This window comes from Carettochelys insculpta, chromosome 6 (genome assembly GCF_033958435.1).
Source record: "Carettochelys insculpta isolate YL-2023 chromosome 6, ASM3395843v1, whole genome shotgun sequence".
NCBI lineage: Eukaryota > Metazoa > Chordata > Testudines > Carettochelyidae > Carettochelys > Carettochelys insculpta.
Window position 1 is genome coordinate 61,455,132 of NC_134142.1, and position 17,797 is coordinate 61,472,928.

Sequence of the window (17,797 nt, forward strand, 5' to 3'; positions counted from 1 at the left end):
TCATCCTTTCTTCCAGGAGATGCATGTGCTGGTTTGGCTGGCATCTCATACCTTGCAGTACAGACACAGGACACTGAAAAGTGAATTCATCTCCCATACAGCAGTTAAAAATTTTACCAACAGACCACCTGGTTTCCGATTCTGGTTCCGGTTCTCACCCATACCTCATCTAAGAAAGACTCTTCTCCTCTAACCAAACTACTAATCAAATGGAAATTTGACTTGTGAAGCAAGAACTAAAGATATTTCAACAGAGTACCAACTTAATCCGTAGGCATTACCTTCCCCCGCTTCTTACTTCATCCACACTTCACATTAATGTCCATTAAACCTCTACGTGAGGCTGTGTGTTCTGAACGTTCCTATAATGACTGTATGCTGTATTTGCCTGATCCAAATTACACTTATTGTACCAAAAGAGATTGATTTCAATCACTGTCTTCAGAATCCCCTTCCTACAAGCTATACCCAATCCTACCTCCAGCAAGTCAATCATCCGTGTCATCTGAGAGTAGATAAGAACTCTGTGTCCTTGAGATTTCAGCCGCGTCAAGAGAAGGTCAAGAGCGTAAAGCTTCCCACTGTCTGTGATAAGACTCTCTTTGTCTGAGAAGGAGAGAATGAGAAACAAATCAGTAAAAACTGGAAGCAGCCACCTGTAACAAGCTAACATAAACATAACACAAAAGGATTTATTTCTGAAACTTTGTAGTGCTTCACTGTAGTATTATTTCCTAAAGGGATGGGATTGGAGGAGCTGCAAGATGCCTTCTGGCCAGCATGTCTAACTTCTGCTGGTCTGGGCTGGGCTGGAACTGGCATGTAAGAGCTCTCACTAGATAATATTTACATTCCTCCACATCCTGAGAATCATGATCACACAGATAAGACTTAGCCCTCATTTAGATAGCCAAGTATAGCTTAGATAGTCAAGGCTTCTACCTTTGTATCACTCGGACTAAGTCCACACTCATATCATAAGCAATCTCTTCATGTTCTACCACACAGAAATCAAAGTCCCGTCTTTTGAAAACCTATTGCCAGCCTATGAGGTTTGGTTATATTATTGATACATGCATAAGACCAACAGACAAAAAAGCGATTGGTTCATTGTAAAATAAAAAACATCCCGCACACTTTGCCTGGATTCCTCCTCATTTTTAGTTTTCTTCTTGTTTTTAAAAGCAGTTTCTAGTCGATAATCTTACATACACTTTAAATATCATATTTTTACATATTCCTTCCTTCTGCAGCACTTTGGGCAAGAAGTTTCTGATCACAGATTCTGTGCATAAGCAGTGTATTACCACTGAAAGAGAGTTACGTGGAAGGAAACTGTGTGGTGGAGAATTTCCTCCAAAAATTTCAGCTGAAAAGATCATGGATGAAGTTTTCCTTTTGATGTTTGAATCTTAGGCTCATAACCAGGATAGATGGCATCGAACTAGAGAATGTAGAGAAGTTGATAATCTGGAGAACAACATGATGTATGGTCTAGATTGTAAGAAGGAAACAGACTAGAATAGTGAAAGCGAGAGCAAATTTAAAGGTGATGGATAAGATCTAGAAAAGCAAAGTGATTAGCATAGGAACGAAGCTGAGCATCTTGCAAATGTGTATTCAGCAGCACGTTGTATGGCTCTGAGACATGGGTGATAACAAAAGATTTGAAGGAAAGGATGCTGGTGTACAAGAGAAGCAGTTACAGAAAGATACTGAGAATAGGATGGGTGCAGGTCACCAGTGAGTAATTACATAGGAAGATACAGCTGAAACAGAACCTGCTGCAGAAGGGTATACAAGGGAGGTTGCAGCTATTTGTGCATATCTGCAGAATGAATGATGAGCAAAAAGTCAAGACCCTGATATTTGGAATACTATATTATGGAACCTTTCTGTCTCGAGACACAGTGGTTAGCAGCGGTGGTGAGGACCTAGAGACTGTGTTTGAGTCTGCAGCTTCTCTCAGGGCTTCTCTGTCCAATATTGGATTTGCATGGTAGACTGCAATAACCTCATGTCAGTCTATTTCCAAATTCCTGAGTCTGAGTTTTTTCGTCCAAGATGAAGTTCTTTTGTGTGGCTTGCATATATACGATCGATGGATGATGCGCCCTGTTGTAGCAATCGTCACCAGGTATTTCGATCTGATCATGTAGATACCCAGGATTTTGGATCGATGTTGAACTTTTTCATGGCATTTTTGCATGTATCCTTGAATCTTAGCTTTGGGCATCCTCTTGTTCTCAACCCACATGACAGTTCACCAAAAAGGATTTCTTTGGGAAGACATTCGTCACCCATTCTTCTCACATGGCCAAGCCATCGTAAGTCTTGTGCTGTACAGGATCGCTATGAGATTGGGTATTCCAGATCTTGACAGGACATCTGCTTTGGAAACTTTATCTTGCCAGTTGATATTCATAATTCTGCAGAGGCAGAGAAGATGGAAGCTGTTAAATTTTTAACCCTGGTTCGAGTAGGTGGTCCATGCCTCAGAACCACAAAGCAGGATATTCAATACACATGCCTGGCAGATTAGTATCTTTGTTTTCACTGTCATCTTAGGATTGTTCCATGCTCATTGCATAAGTTTGGCAAAAGTAGTAGCTGCCTTCCCGATTCAGATGTTCAGTTCTTCGTCCATGGATAGGTTTGTGGTGACAGCAGATCCAAGGTAACAGAATTGTTGAACCACATCGAATGGGCTGTTATCCAGAATGACACTGGGTCACTGAGGTCTATCTTGAGTGAATAAAACAGTTTTCTTCATGCTTATGTCAAGGGAAAACTACTTGCAGACGCTGGACAGAGAATTCATATCAGTGACTGTAACGTGTCTTCATTATGAGCAATGAAAGCTGCATCACCTGCAAAGATGAGTTCCCTAAAGAGGACTTCCTTGACCTTAGTTTTGGCCTTGAGTCTTGCCAGGTTGTAGAGAGCCATCTAATCTCAAGTGGAGAAACAGTTGCTGCGTGAGTTTTGAAATGTGCAATTCCGTAGAACTAAGAATATGCTGAAGAGAGTAGATTTAAGAACACACCCTTGTTTGATTCTGCTGTTCATTGCAAATGGGTTCTGATGTAGATCCATCATACTGCACTGTTGCTTTCATGTTTTCGTAAAAGGATGTTATGAGCCTGAGTAGGGTCAGTGGGCAGTCAATCTCGGTTAATACTCAGTAGATCAGGAATATACCAACTGTGTCAAACACCTTTAAGTCCACAAATGCTTTGAATAATGGCTTTCCTTGTTCTCTACATTTCTCCTGTAGCTGTTGAAAAGAGAGAATCATGTCCATTGTTGACCTGCCAGCCCTGAAGCCACATTGTATTTCTGGACAGACTCGATATGTGAGTTTTTGCAGGCATTTGGGAATGACATGGGCAAATGCTTTTCATGTGATGCTCAGTAAATGCTTTGCCTCTGCAGTTGTAGCAGTCACCCTTGTCACCTTTGTTTTTATAGAGAGTACTGATGTTTGCACTCTTCATGTCATACGGGACATTTCCTGCTCTCCAAAATTTTAGGAGTAAATCACAGAGAATGGGGAAGAGCACAGTCTTGTTTGCCTTCACGACTTCAGCTGGGATTCTGTCGTTTCCTGGTGCTTTTCCATTGGACAGAGCATCAACAGCTTGAGAAAGTTCCTCCTCCATAGGCTCTGCATCTAGCTCAGACATTTCTGGAAGAGTTGGGATGAGGCTGGCAAGTTCAGGTTGTACTGTACACTTGTGGGAATAAAGACTTGGGTGATGTTCAACCCATCTGGACATCTGCAGCTTTTTGTCTGTGATTATAATAAAAGCGGTCCTTGTCTTTGGTGCCCGACACCAACATGGGTACATAAGCACTGATGATGTTGAGTTATCCTGACTTGGTGCAGAGCTTCAAGGATATAATGCATTCCAATTCAGCTGTGGGCATACTGATAGATTTCAGCAAATTGTTCCAAACAGCAAATCCAACTCCACAGAGGTGGTGTTCCTCTGAACTCAAGCCCTTCCAGAAGAAAGTGTACTTGGTTTCTTTCAGTGACCCAGCACCTGCCAGCCTGGTTTCCTTGAGAGCAGTGATGTCAACGTTCAGTTTGTGTAGCTGTTGATCTATGACTGCTGTTTTGCACATTGAGTCCATGTTCATAAGGTCATAGGCAGATTCAAGTCCCAGATACATGGTCCACACAAAGGTTTGGCATAATGGACTGTTCGAATAGGAGAGGCAGACCCCACAGACAAGAGGTAGATGATATAGTATATTGGTATGAAGCTAATCTACAAAAACTAAGCCACTCCACGCTGGATAGGGAAAGATGGAAGGAATAGTGAGGGAGGCATCAGACACCACCAGGTGCTGAGCCCATGGCTGTTGGTGATGAGGATGATGAATTAATGAGGACAGGACAATTATGCAGAGTAAGATAGAAAACATGCCTTCGGGTGAGGGACATTAGAAGCCTACTTTGTTCTTTCAGGAGAAAGCTAAGAAGCAATTTAGTAATCTGTAAGTACCTATATACGGGGAGAACACTTCTAAACAGTGGAGGTCCCTTTAATTGAGTAGGCAAAAGCACAAGATCCAGAGCCTGGAAAGTTGAAGCTAGACAAATTCAGAACAGATTTGTAACAGTGAGTAATTAATCACTGACACAATTTATCAAGTCTTTAAATCAAGACTGAATGTCTTTCTAAAAGATGCTCTCTAGCTCAGCCAGAGTTAAAAGCTTTATGCAGGAATTACTGTATTAAATTCTATGCCCAGTTATGCAGGATATTAGACTAGATGACCATAATGCTCCATTCTTGTCTTATTTCTACCACATTAGCAACACTGCCAGATGCTGTTTTTTCACTTCTCTTTTACTGACACTGACACCTTTGTTCATGCCTTCATTTTGTCTTTTCATTATTGTAACGCTTTTTTGGGCTGGTCTCTCTATGTGCACAATCAATCTCTTCCTCCCTTGTGCTCATGAAGGTCAGTTGATGGAAACTTGCTTACACTGACAGGACTTAAATATGCCAAACTGTAGTTTATTGCATCAGTGATTTCAAACCTTCTTCCTAGATTCCTCCAACTACAGAATCCAGAGACATGATCACCAATATGCGTAAATTACTATTTTTCAGTAACTGGAGGTTCTTTGAGATGCCTGAACTCTAGCTGTATTCCACTGTGTGCATATGCCCAAAGTCAGAGAATTCTTAGGAGCAGTGTCTGTTGGCCCACATGCATCAAACGGAGGGTACAAAGGATGGAGCAGAATTCCTTCTCGATCACAAATCCAGGATTCATCTGAAGCAGAGGTAAAGGATAGTGGGTAGTGGAATACAGATAGAGACCATACATCTCTCAGAATCTCCAGTTATTACAAGGGAATTAGCTTATTTGAGTGCTGATCCCTGTGCGTGTTCCACTCTGGGTGACTGAAGCAATACCCAAGTAGGAAGTGGGTGCGAGGATGCAAGTGGCAAAGCCACCTGAAGAACTGCTCAAAGGATGCATCTGCAGAGGAGTCCTCTACTAGAGCATCATGCCCTGTGAACATGTGGTTGGAAATCTATGGAGCTACTTTGCAAATGCAAAGTAGAAATGCTTCCTGAAGGAGCGCATGATGTTATCCGTGTTCCTGTAGAAGGAGGCTCTTCTCCTTATGGAAGACGACGACGTAACAGCTGGTAACAGAGCAGGATGCAGCCAAAAATCCATTTAGAGATCCTTCAAGAAAGTTACCTGTTTGAGCTTGGAGTCATTCTGCTATGGCTAAAAACAATTTAGGTCATGTTCTGATTGGTTTTATCTTCTCTGTAGGTAAAACGCTCATTGAACATCGAGCGAACAATGTCTCCTTTCCTTCCCAGATGCACGTGGTGTGAGACGAAACACAGGTAAGTGGACTGACTGGTTTAAGTGGAATTCTCTAAGTACCCAGGGGGTAAATTTTGGATGTAGTTTCAATGATGATGTCCTTACGGAATAGACCATGGTTCAAAGGGAGGCTTAGTAAGCATGTAAGAACATGGGCTGAAGCATTCATGTGTCTGACATGTAGTGTCTCTTGATGCATTCTGCCAATGAGAAGCCAGTCACTGAGGTAAGTGAAGACAGAACAGCTTGTCTAAAATCAGCTGCTGCTACCAGAATCTAGAATGGTGGTGAAGCCAAATAGAACCATGCTGTATTGGAATAGATCCCCCCACAGCCATGAATCTGAGAATCTGCCTATACGTCAGGTGAGTATCCATGTGGAAGTATGCATCTTTCATATGGAGAACTGTAAACCAAATGTCATTTTCCAGGGATGGGATTATGGACAGCAACGTGACCGTGAAAAACTTCAGTTTGCGAATGAAGTGGTTGAAATCGCAGAGCTCAAGAATGAGTCTCCAGCCACTCTTCTTTTTGGGTGCTAGGACGCATATTGAGTAAAAGCCTTTTCCTTGGTATTGGTACTGTTCTACTGCTCCTTAGAGGAGGCAGCAAAGTAAATGATCACACAACTGCATGAAATGATACATAATAGCCAATTGTCCAAAAGGCACAGGCTCTACTTAGAAGCCATAAAAGCCTCATGTTCCTCACTATGGCCGGTAAGCTGGGTCAGGAATGGGCTGTGGAGATTCCCACTGGCCCCAAGATACATGTGAGGAAATTAGTATCAGGAATCTCCAGGTCTCCTATACAGGAAGAAATCTCTTAGAGATGACGGTTACTCTGAGGGTATGTATTCTCCACAATAAGAGCTAATCGGTCCAGGTCTATCAGTGGAAGGATGAAGGAAAAGCAAGGCCGGGAGATGGAAGAAAGGATAGACTTGTCATAGCCAATACCCACTAGTGACATTAAGAGCTCCCTACTGAAAAAAAGGTCCTGATGATGGGAAAAACTGAGGCTTAAGAGGAGCAAAAACACCTGCTGTAATATAAGTCTCTGTCGTCCCTGGGGCAGGAAGGTACCCCTCCAGGAAGGGAAGCTAGCTTACTAAAACTATTAAGAAGCATGCACAAAATACAGTAAAGGCAAACTCTGAAGTATTTGCTGATGCAAGAATAACAATGAAGAAACAGTTGTGAACATTTCACGTTCTGACTCAAGGCACAAAGCAGTAAGAAGAAATTGGGCAAATGGTTGATCAGCTCTTTAAACGCTTAGTGTAAGGCATAAGGAGAGCAAAGGCATAGGTGTAGCCCAAAAGACATCACTTGCAAGAATTCTGACTCCACATGAATGAAGCACATGTGAACCCCGTAGTGGAATACATAGTTCCAGCATTCAAAAAACACAGTTCAAGTCCTCAGATGTTTTCCAGCTTCAAACCAGAGCACAGCCACCTTAATGGTGTTGATTATTTCTTCAACTCTCATTAGAAAAACAGAATTCCGAACATAGGCCTTGGCAGAAGTGACAAGACAAAAAATACAATTAGAGCCATTTGGTGTAAGTTGAGTGCATTTGGGATCTTCAAAAAAGTTATGATATTAACCATTACATGAAAGATCCATTCAGTTTTGCTGATTGTTAGCTTTCCATGCAGAACGAATTACATTGTTTAGCTTCATTACATGTAAAAAAGCATTAAAATATTAGACATGATAAAAAAACTGGTGATGTTAACTGAAAGTGGGGTGAGAATGAGAGGAAGAACTGAAATAATAAACAGTGGTTGTTTAAAAATCTGTCTAGTCAGACTGCACAAGAATAGCAGCTGTATTTTGCTTTCTGAGTCATGCCAAAAATTCATCCTAAGCACTGCCCTGGAATCCTGTATTTGTGTTGCTTGTCTCAGCATTATTTTTTTTGGCAATCTCTTTACAAGCGTGAATAGGGCAATTAAGTTTTGGTAACTGGAAACATTACATGCCTCATCATTGGCTCCAAGCATGTCCCCTTTAATGGGTTTACTCTGTTTTAAACAATTACAACAACTGGATGCAAATGAGAAATGAAGGATGACTTCTTAGCATATATCACTTAATGCTAAATCAGGTAAGAAGACAGTCAGACTGTAAATAGCCAGCAGTATAAAAATAACCTGTTGACCCTGATCTTTGCCGAATCTCTTGGCCTGCAGAACAGACTAAAATGCTGAGAATTTAGGCAGACATCCCTTGAGGAACACAACCAAAAGAAAAGAAAGAGAAAAATAGCAAAATGAGTGGTTTTATATGAAGAAGAGAAAATTGGTTTGTTTTAATTTTGTGAGTTTCAGTGTCCTATCTTGCCAATATCAATTATCCAAAACTCAGACATTTTTGCTTGTTTAAAAACTGCCACCTACTGGTCACAAAGCAGCACACACTGCTTTTGCAAAGCCCTGGCCCGGCTTATACCTGCTACACTTATACACATTATTCCCAATAGAAAGCAACAACATTGTATAGCTTACTAGAAAAAAAGTTTAAAAGAATCTCTCCCCAGTCCACTTTCTTCGCTCTCCCTCCTCATTCCCTCTTATCCCTTTGGGTTTTTTTTTTTTTTTTTTTTTTTTAAAATTGAGAGGAATTTCTCCAAAATTTTTGGGAAAAAAATTTCAACTAAATTGACTTTTCCAGAAAAATATCACTGAAATTCTATTTTTCATTTAAAAAAAAAAAAGTCAACCAGTCCAGATTGCACTGTTCACAATAACAAAGCCTTCCATTACTATATAAAGGGGAGGAGGGAAAATAGTCAGTTCTGTAACTAACATCAGCAGGAAAGTGGCAGTGGACATTATGGTGCCACTTCAGGTCAACAGAATAAAAAATTACCAACCAGCCAGGCAAGGGATGGATTTAAGCTGGCTGAGAGGGGGTGCGATGAGATATTGCTGCCTGTGGAAAACAGCCACTAATGATTGACTCAGAATAACCTCAATGAGAGCTCTGACTGATGACTGTAGCTGGACATATAGATCCCTGGGGAATTAGAAAATGCCCCTCTGGATATGTAAAAATGTAGAGGAAAGAGAGATAACAAGTCTGGGTTCTAGTGACCCTCCCCCCAGCAGTCTGCAGAGCACAATGGGGTCAGTAAGTAGCTAGCTGGCTCTCACAGTAAACAGCCAGTGAGGCCGGTGCTTTTTATCGATGTTTAAAGGACTCAGACACTTCCTGCCATTTAATCCAGGACCATTTTTCTTTCAAAGAACAGGAAAAGCCACAGGAGATTCCCACAGTGATCGCAACTACATCCGCTACCAGGGTAGTGGGAATTCATTCTGAGAGACAGAGATGGGGACAGGGTTAAGGCAGACAGAGGCTGATTCAGTACCTACTTATTTTAGAGTTTTGCACCCATAATTCCATTTTACGTTCATGGGTTTTATCCTTGTATCAAACTACTTCTTCAGTGTTTTATTGTTCACTTTTCATAATGGCTTGGATCAGAGCTGCATCACACATACACTGCTCCTCTGCCCTTGCTTTTATGTCTTTTCCCCTCAGGGTATGTCTGTAGTTACTGTGGCATTCGGCACACCATGATCAATCCTCTTGAGTTTGATTTGGCCATGTCTTGGAAGATCTCTCTGGGCTCGGCCACTGAGTATTCCATGTTATTGTGTGGAGCAAGGACATCAGCGCAAGGCCAGAGAGCCACGATCTATACCATGGAACAAAGTCAATCCCCTCTATGGTAAAAGCATAGCTAGAATTTCATATATGGAATCCAATTTTTTCCCTGGTGTAGACCAGGCCTCAGTAATCAACTCTATATTCCACCTAACCAACATCCACTTGCTCACACCAGTTTCTGTATCCACTTCCTCTGCCGCCCGCCTGCTTGCCTTTGCATCTCTCTCTCTGACGGCCATCGGCTTAGCCTTGCGCCTACATCCTTCACCACAGAGTTACTCAGCAGTACATACCCACAAGATTCTTATCTATTGTTATTCAAACAAAACTTAATTTCCACTCTTATTTTCTAAACTTTTGCTAGTGGCAGAAGGAGATGTCAAGATTTTCTCAGAACACATCTTCATCTCTTGGGGTCCACCCTCAGCCACAAAAACTTCTTATATACAAACATCTCTCCTTTCAGGCCTCCCCACCTACTTCACTTTTATCTTCCCATTTTCTTTTAGTTGCAGAAATTAACCTCTTGATTTCATATTATTGCTAGAGACCAAACAGTGTAATAGCTCATCACATGGTATTAATCTGTAATTATGTCATCAGAGATGCCAGTGCCACTAATTAGGTACATGGATACATAACCCTCTGAAAACCATTTTCCCTGCGTTTGGTTCCTCAAATCCTGCTGCTTCTTTGCAGAAAGTTGCAAGTATAATGTTTATCCGCTAGTTCAGAGGACTGAGGAACAGACCTCCTAGGTCAATACCAGGGTGTCTGAATGGACTTGTGCACAGGAAGAACTTGTGAAATGAACATCTGTCCACAAATCTCCAGAGTCTTCCATTTTTGAGCAACAGTGCAAGAAATATTTTTAAATATGCCCCTAGCAGGAGAGCAGGGAAAAAATGCATAGCAAAAGAGAAAGCCCTCATACTGTGGGCTAGTGATCAAAAACAACTTTTACAGTCTGAAATGCTGGTTAAGCACCAGAAAAGGTTGTGAAAGACTAATTCTGCCCTCACTGGCTGCTTTGCTCTAGTACAATATAAGCATAGAAACCAGAGCACTTTAAGAAATCAAAGATACTTTTGCACTCAAAGGAAAAAGAATAGATCTTATTTTTCCGGCCACAGTAATCTATTCTACTACAGGGGTTTAGAAAGGAGTTCGAAATTTACCTGGTATTCTGATGTACGACCAGCCGTTCAGAGGCCTGACCGCCAACAACCCTCCCGGATATTCTGGAAAGAACTGAGAGCATCGTTTTAGGCGATCAGCTGCTAATTCAGGTGCTCCATTCAATATACATTGCTTTGCTTCAAGACTTCCTCCTTCCTTAAGTGCCCTGTGTTCATACTCTGCACTTTTATCATTGCAGTAGAAATCCAGAGGCACTGCTGTTACCTGTGAGAAAACACAAGGAAAAAAATAAATACATACACTCACATTTTCCCTCCTCTCATCAGAAGAGTCTTCAGTTAAATTATTTTCCAGAGGGATGAGATTTAAAAGCGAAGTCATGATGATGATGATGATATACAAATGGGAATACAATTTTAAACTTATTTAAAATAATAAGAACAGCAGTGGTGGGGAAAAGGGCCCGGCCAATGTTTAGGCATGGACTATTCGCATCCGGATAATCTGTATTAAGACCTGCATTTAGTGTCAACAGCTGCAAGATGGAAGGCAAAACTAAGAGAAAAGAGTAGCACCATTACTGTGTAGCTCTTTGAAACTGTATTTGATTTTAATGGTTTTAATTCTTCACTGTGTCTAGTAGTTACTTGTCAGATTTTAGCTTTGCAAAACCCCTCAACTCCTCCCTTCCCCTAGAAGGGCACTGCATTTCAGCAATCACCTATGAATATTTTAAACACTGAAGAAAGGGAAAATAGGAAAGAAAAAAAAGGGTAGGAGACTTTGGTGGTTTCTCAGAGACAGCAGTTGCCAATGATGGGCCATACAAATAATATAAGATCTCTGGGAGGAGCAGAGGATTATCTTATGTTTTTAGCAAGTAGTTCTGTGCATCCTTTCCCCGCTGTCTGCTTTCTGTGTGCTCTCTCTAGCTACCCAGAATAGTTTTTTGCCAACACAGGAAGCCAGGATTTATACTATCCTAACTACTTTGGACCATCTCTATCATTTTAATCTTTGCTGCTATCTGAATGGAGAATAGAAGGTCCCGGTTAACCAGACAGCTGTGTGTTCAGATGGCTGAAAGTCCCTTGATAAAGAATCTGCTCCAGTAGACAAGGCTGCCTTTTGTAGCAATGGATGGTACTCTCTTATCTCCTCCCACCAGGTTAGCAGGCAACTCTGAGGTGCCATCCTGTGCAGCAGATAACTACTCAGGACAAACATAGTTGAACCGCTGGCTAAAGAAGAGCAAGGAGTTCAGATGGATGCAAGAACCAATAGAAAAATAGGAAGTACTGTGTCATGTAATCCCAGATGTTCTCCTCCATTTTTATCTAGGAGGACAGTTGAAAAACAGGTTCTGCTCCCATCTGAGAGTTTCCTTTTCTCTCTCCATCTCACTGAAGTGATGAAAACAGAAGGAATCATGGGGAAAGCATGCCATATATCACACACACACAACTGCTCTGTAGTGATACTCTACATATCTCTCATTAGCAGTTAAGAGCATAAAAACCATCCAACATGGAGCAAACATACCCTTTCTTTTATAAGCCTAAAAGTAAAGCACCAAATAACCATTTAGCATGCAGTATATTAGAAGAAGGTGTTTACTGCCTACTTCTCCTTTCTGTGCATGAGGGGAAGTCTACGCTGCACAGCTGTTAGTGGACAAGACTGTGCCTAATGTCCCCCCGCCCCCGGTCGCTACAAGTCAGCACGTGTGAATGCTGTTTGAAGGTACTTTTGCTGACGAAGGTGCTTTCACCACTCATAAGCAGCTTTCACTTTGTCTAGGGAGCACTCCTGTGGACAAAGTAGCATTCACACTTGCACTTGCTGTGACTTAACTTTGTCATTCATGGGAGAGGAGGGTGGTTGAGCACCGATGATCAACAGAAGTTTTTTTGATCAAGTGCAAGTATAGACACACCTTTTGTCTGCTTTTGGCCAAGCATATGGGGGAAAGACTTTGCAAGAGCTCTTTAGATGCCATTTCCTACACAGATGATAGAGGAAGTATTGACATGCCTTTGACAGGCCTGAAAAGATGCTTTGATTACATTCACCTTAATCACTTCAAAACAATGAAAGCTAAATTTCAACATTTCAATGCGTATTATGAAATTAGTTCCCCAAAACAAGAAAAAGTTATTTAGTGAAAATGGTATGTTTGTAGTTTTCTTCTCTAATCTAGGACACAAGTATGTAATCACTTCAGAGGACACAGTGCTATACACCAAAAGGATATAGAAAATGCATGTTATTTAGGCAGGTGTACGAGACATTTTCTGCCATGGTTCCAGCAGTTAGGATAGGCCCTCACCAGTTCAATCGAGTTGAAAGGAATCAAAGACTGCTTTTACTACCATTGCTAACCTTCACCCATCTTTGACCTCTTTTCCCTATATGGGTAAACCTTTGTTTCCCAAACAGAAGGCTTTCTTTGCAACCTTAAGGACTAGAAGCTTATTTTTTTAAAAACAAATGCTTAGATATTGCAAACAATTATGATACAAATTAAAAACAACAAAAAACCAAGCAGTGCATCCATTTGTGTATTTCAACATACATAAAGTCTGGGGAACAATGACAGACACGTTTATGAGAGTTATTCTGTAGCCTCTGGAGCACAGGTACATTTCAGAGCAGAGAGAGACAAGAAGGAAGGAAGGAAGCTAGCTGAATAGGATCTGCTAGAGGAATTCAACTGCTGGCATACTGATGGAATAAAAATGGCATTGAGCCTACTTTTTTCCACAGTGCCAATATAAGTACAACACAGCTGCAGCTCTTACAAGAGCAGAGAAACAGAGATTTGAGAAGGTGGAACAGGACTCTGTCAAGATTTTACTGCAGGCCAACCTGAAATCAGTAATGGATATGAGAACAGTTAATTCACTGATGACTCAGAATACCACCATTGTGGAAAAAAAATAAAGTTAATCAGCCTTAAAAGGCAGGGCTGATTCTAAGAGGTTTTGCTAGACTACACTGCCATCTACAGTCAAAACAAGAAACTATCTTTAGTTCAACCAAGCAAAGATTTTCTCATAATGAATGAATTTCAGTCTCCTCTGCCTGAACAGTAATCCCAAAGCGATAGTGGCAGAAACGTACCAAGGCATGTATGCTTCTCCTTTGCAAAAGGGATTATTCACCCTCAGGTTGTAGTTCATATTTTTGTATGGACAAACATGAATTGGAACAGAGAAGACTATTCCCTACGGCAGCAATGCCCAAGTGCTTTTTAGATTTTACTACTTGAAAGGAGTCTGAAAAGTGCCACAGGATTTTACTCATAATGGAGCAGTCTGTAGCCACGTTCACATTAAATACAGAAGTGTGAACTGTCAAGACTTGTATGCGCTAGCTGAACTCAGTATGGAGAGTTGTGTGACTGGAACCCTAACTTCCTCGGGCTACAAGTTTGTTTGGGGGGGGAAAAAAAGAGTAACTCGGGGGGCTGCACTTGACTTGGATCACACATAATCCTAAAGGGAGAGCTATTTGGAGAGAATGCAAAGGGAACTATCCACACCTGAGGTGCGTCAAAAGCATTTTCTATATTTAACAGGAAAAAACTTCCATATGTAGGAAGTATGCACATGTAAAGGTTATTGACATCTTAGGCCATAATTGGGACAATCTAAGTTAGTCATGACAGCTCCAAACACCCACCCACACTTACCAGACACCACCAAAAATATCTACATAGCCTTTCAAGAAAAAAAAAATCATATCAAGTGCTGAGCAACCTATAAAAGGAAAGAAATATGAAACCTTTCCCTTACCATCAGGTTGCTTCTGATGAAAGGCAGCTCGTCCCTGACTCCAAATTCTCATGTTTATTAATGCATGCTATCAAATTGTATTAGTGCAGCAATCATGGGTGACAGCAGTAAGACGATACTCTATTTTGAGGTGATGTACATATATAATCTTCAACTCAAAAATTAAACAGTATAAAAAGAAGTAATAGTTTGAGGAGTGCATTCTGTGGTTTCATGCAAAATTAACCCTATGTCGTAGGATTTTTAAATTGCCTGTTATTGTGATATCTGGCATCCATACAGGGGTTTATCAAACTCAAACAAGTGAACAACAACAGATAATGCTCTGGACAAGTGTTCCTTAAACTATGTTCCGCCCAACAACTCACAAGTGTGCTGTGGCGGTATAGCAACTAGCAACATCCTGTGGCACACATACATATTTTCGGTTATTATAACTGGAAAAATGCTGCTACTTCATTGCTGTGATACCAATTAAATGACAATTTTGTTTTTGCTGTATATGTTGCTGTTTGGGGTGTGGTTTTTTTTTAAATTTATGACAATACAAATTAATTTTTTCATTCATTTGCTTTTTGAAGAAAATTTCCATAGGTGTTCCACATAAAATTATGTTATTGTAATTACTAAAATATTATTGATTGGTGTTCCATGGACTCAGAAAGTTTAAGAAACACTGCTCTGGACTGATTTCATTAGCTCACTAAAAGTAAAACCACGAGAAACAAATCCATCCTTTAAATGAGTGTTTCCCAAACTTAAAACGTGTGTACTCCATTCTGGGCTTCAGCCTTATTGGCGTACCCCCTCTCCCAGTGCCATCCCTGTGCTTATCTCTTGATCTTTAGTAATTTTCTGCTGCATACCCCTTGAAATCTTTTCATGTACCACACTTTGGGAAACACTGCTTTAAATGATTCTTCAGGTCTACTGCTGATTCAGTGTAATCACTTGCAAATGGATACAAATTATACTCTGTCACAACCTCAACTCTTATCTACTTATAATCTCATCCCTGTCTCTTGCTCCATTAACTTTTCACACCTCAACAGAACTCAGCACTAATAGCAGGACATTCTTTCTGAAAGCATTTGGGCTCATTCTGCTGTTTAAAGACTTGTATGTTCTTGCCAGACATTATAGCAAGCATGAAAACTCTTAAATCTTCACTTCCCAGGAAACCAAAGCTCTGTCTCCACTAACCCTTTCAATGTAGTAACCAAGCCAAATGAAAACCAGACAAATTCTCTATTTAAAAAAAAAAAGGCAGTTCAGTAGCACTTTAAAGACTAACAAAATAATTTAGAACAAAAAGCAGTCAAGTAGCACTTTAAAGACTAGCAAAATAGTTTATTAGGTGAGCTTTCGTGGGACAGACCCACTTCTTCAGACCATAGCCAGACCAGAACAGACTCAATATTTAAGACACAGAGAACAAAAAACAGCAAGCAAGGAGGACAAATCAGAAAAAGATAATCAAGGTGAGCAAATCAGAGAGTGGAGGGGTGGGGGGGAAGTCAAGAATTAGATTGAGCCAAGTATGCAGACGAGCCCCTATAGTGACTCAAAGTTCCCATCACGATTTAAACCATGTGTTAATGTGCTGAATTTGAATATAAAAGCCAGCTCAGCTGTTTCCCTTTCCAGAACGGTGCGATAATTCTTCTTCAGTAACACACATACCTTTAGTATCGGAGGGGTAGCCGTGTTAGTCTGGATCTGTAACAGCAACGAAGGGTCCTGTGGCACCTTATAGACTAACAGAAAAGTTTTGAGCATGAGCTTTTGTGAGCACAGACTCACTTCATCAGCATCTGATGAAGTCTGTGAGTGAGTTTGTGCTCACGAAAGCTCATGCTCAAAACTTTTCTGTTAGTCTATAAGGTGCCACAGGACCCTTCGTTGCCGTTACACATACCTTTAGGTCATTGACAGAATGCCCCATTCCATTAAAATGTTGACTAACTGGTTTGTGGATCTGGAGTGTTTTGGTGTCTGTTTTGTGCCCATTGACCCTTTGTCTAAAGGGAGTTAGAAGTCTGTCCAATATACAAAGCATCTGGGCATTGTTGGCACACGATGGCATGTATGATGTTAGCAGAGGAGCATGAGAAAGTGCCCGTGATTCTGTGAGTAACCTGGTTAGGTCCAGTGACGGTATTTCCAGAGAAGATATGTGGACAAAGCTGGCAGCGGGCTTTGTTGCAGGGAAAGGTTCCAGGACTGGTATTCCTGGGGCATAGACTGTGGCTGTTAGTGAGGATCCTCATGAGGTTGGGAGGTTGCCTGTAGGAGAAAACAGGCATGTCACCCAGGGCCTTCTGGAGTGTGGCATCCTGACTAAGGATAGGTTGTAGGTCTTTAACAATTCCTTGCAGTGGTCTGAGTTGGGGGCTGTAGGTGATGACCCAGTGGTGTTCTGTTCTTGGCTTTGTTTGTCTAACCTGCTCTTTATAAATTGCCAATGATTTCACAGCCTCCCACACAACTTATTCCAGTGATTAACCACCCTGACAGTTTGGAAGCATTTCCCAATGTTCACTCTAAACCTTCCTCTCTGTAGTTTATGCCCACCGATTCCTGTCCTACCCTCAGAGCTTAAGAACAACCATTTTTCTTCCTCCTCCTTGTAACAACTTTTTAGATACTTAAACATTTCTTTCTCAGTCTTCTCTCGTGTACTACACAACCCCAGTTCTTTCAATCTTCCCTCATAAGTCATATTTTGTACATCTTTAATAATTTTGTGGCTCTTTTCCACTTTTTCCAAATTTCCCCACATCTCTCCTGAAATTTAACACACTGAACTGGACATAATACTCCAGATGAGGCCAAATCAGTACAATAAAGCAGAAGAATTACTTCTCATGTCTTGAGCATGAGCTTTCGTGAGCACAGACTCACTTCATCAGATGCTGGTCTTGGAAATCTGCAGGGCCACGTATAAATAAGCCAGAGCAAGGGTGGGGATAACAAGGTTAGCTCAGTCAGCAAGGGTGAGGCTTACTACCAGCAGCTGATCTGGAGGTGTGAACACCAAGGGAGGGGAAGCTGCGTTTGTATTTAGCCCGCCATCCGCAGTCTTTGTTTAAGCCTGAGCTGAGGGCGTCGAATTTGCAGATGAATTGCAGCTCAGAAATTTCTCTTTGGAGTCTGGTCCTCAAATGTCTTTGCTGTAGGATAGCTACTTCTAAGTCTGCTACTGTGTGGCCTGGGAGATTGAAGTGCTCTCCTATGGGTTTTTGCATATTGCCATTTCTGATATCTGATTTGTGTGTTTATTCTTTTAAACAGAGACTGTCC

The 17,797-nt window shown here is 41.2% G+C and overlaps 1 protein-coding gene across 1 annotated transcript in view; it reads right to left on the reverse strand.

Moving 5' to 3' along the window:
* Nucleotides 1-17,797, reverse strand: part of INO80 (INO80 complex ATPase subunit) — a 134,200-nt gene that overhangs the window by 31,330 nt on the left and 85,073 nt on the right. The window contains exons 26-27 of the mRNA XM_074997009.1: nt 10,736-10,961; nt 479-606 (exon numbers count right to left, since the gene is read on the reverse strand). Of these exons, the coding sequence (XP_074853110.1) occupies nt 479-606; nt 10,736-10,961 (354 nt within the window). The remainder of the gene's footprint in view (nt 1-478; nt 607-10,735; nt 10,962-17,797) is intronic.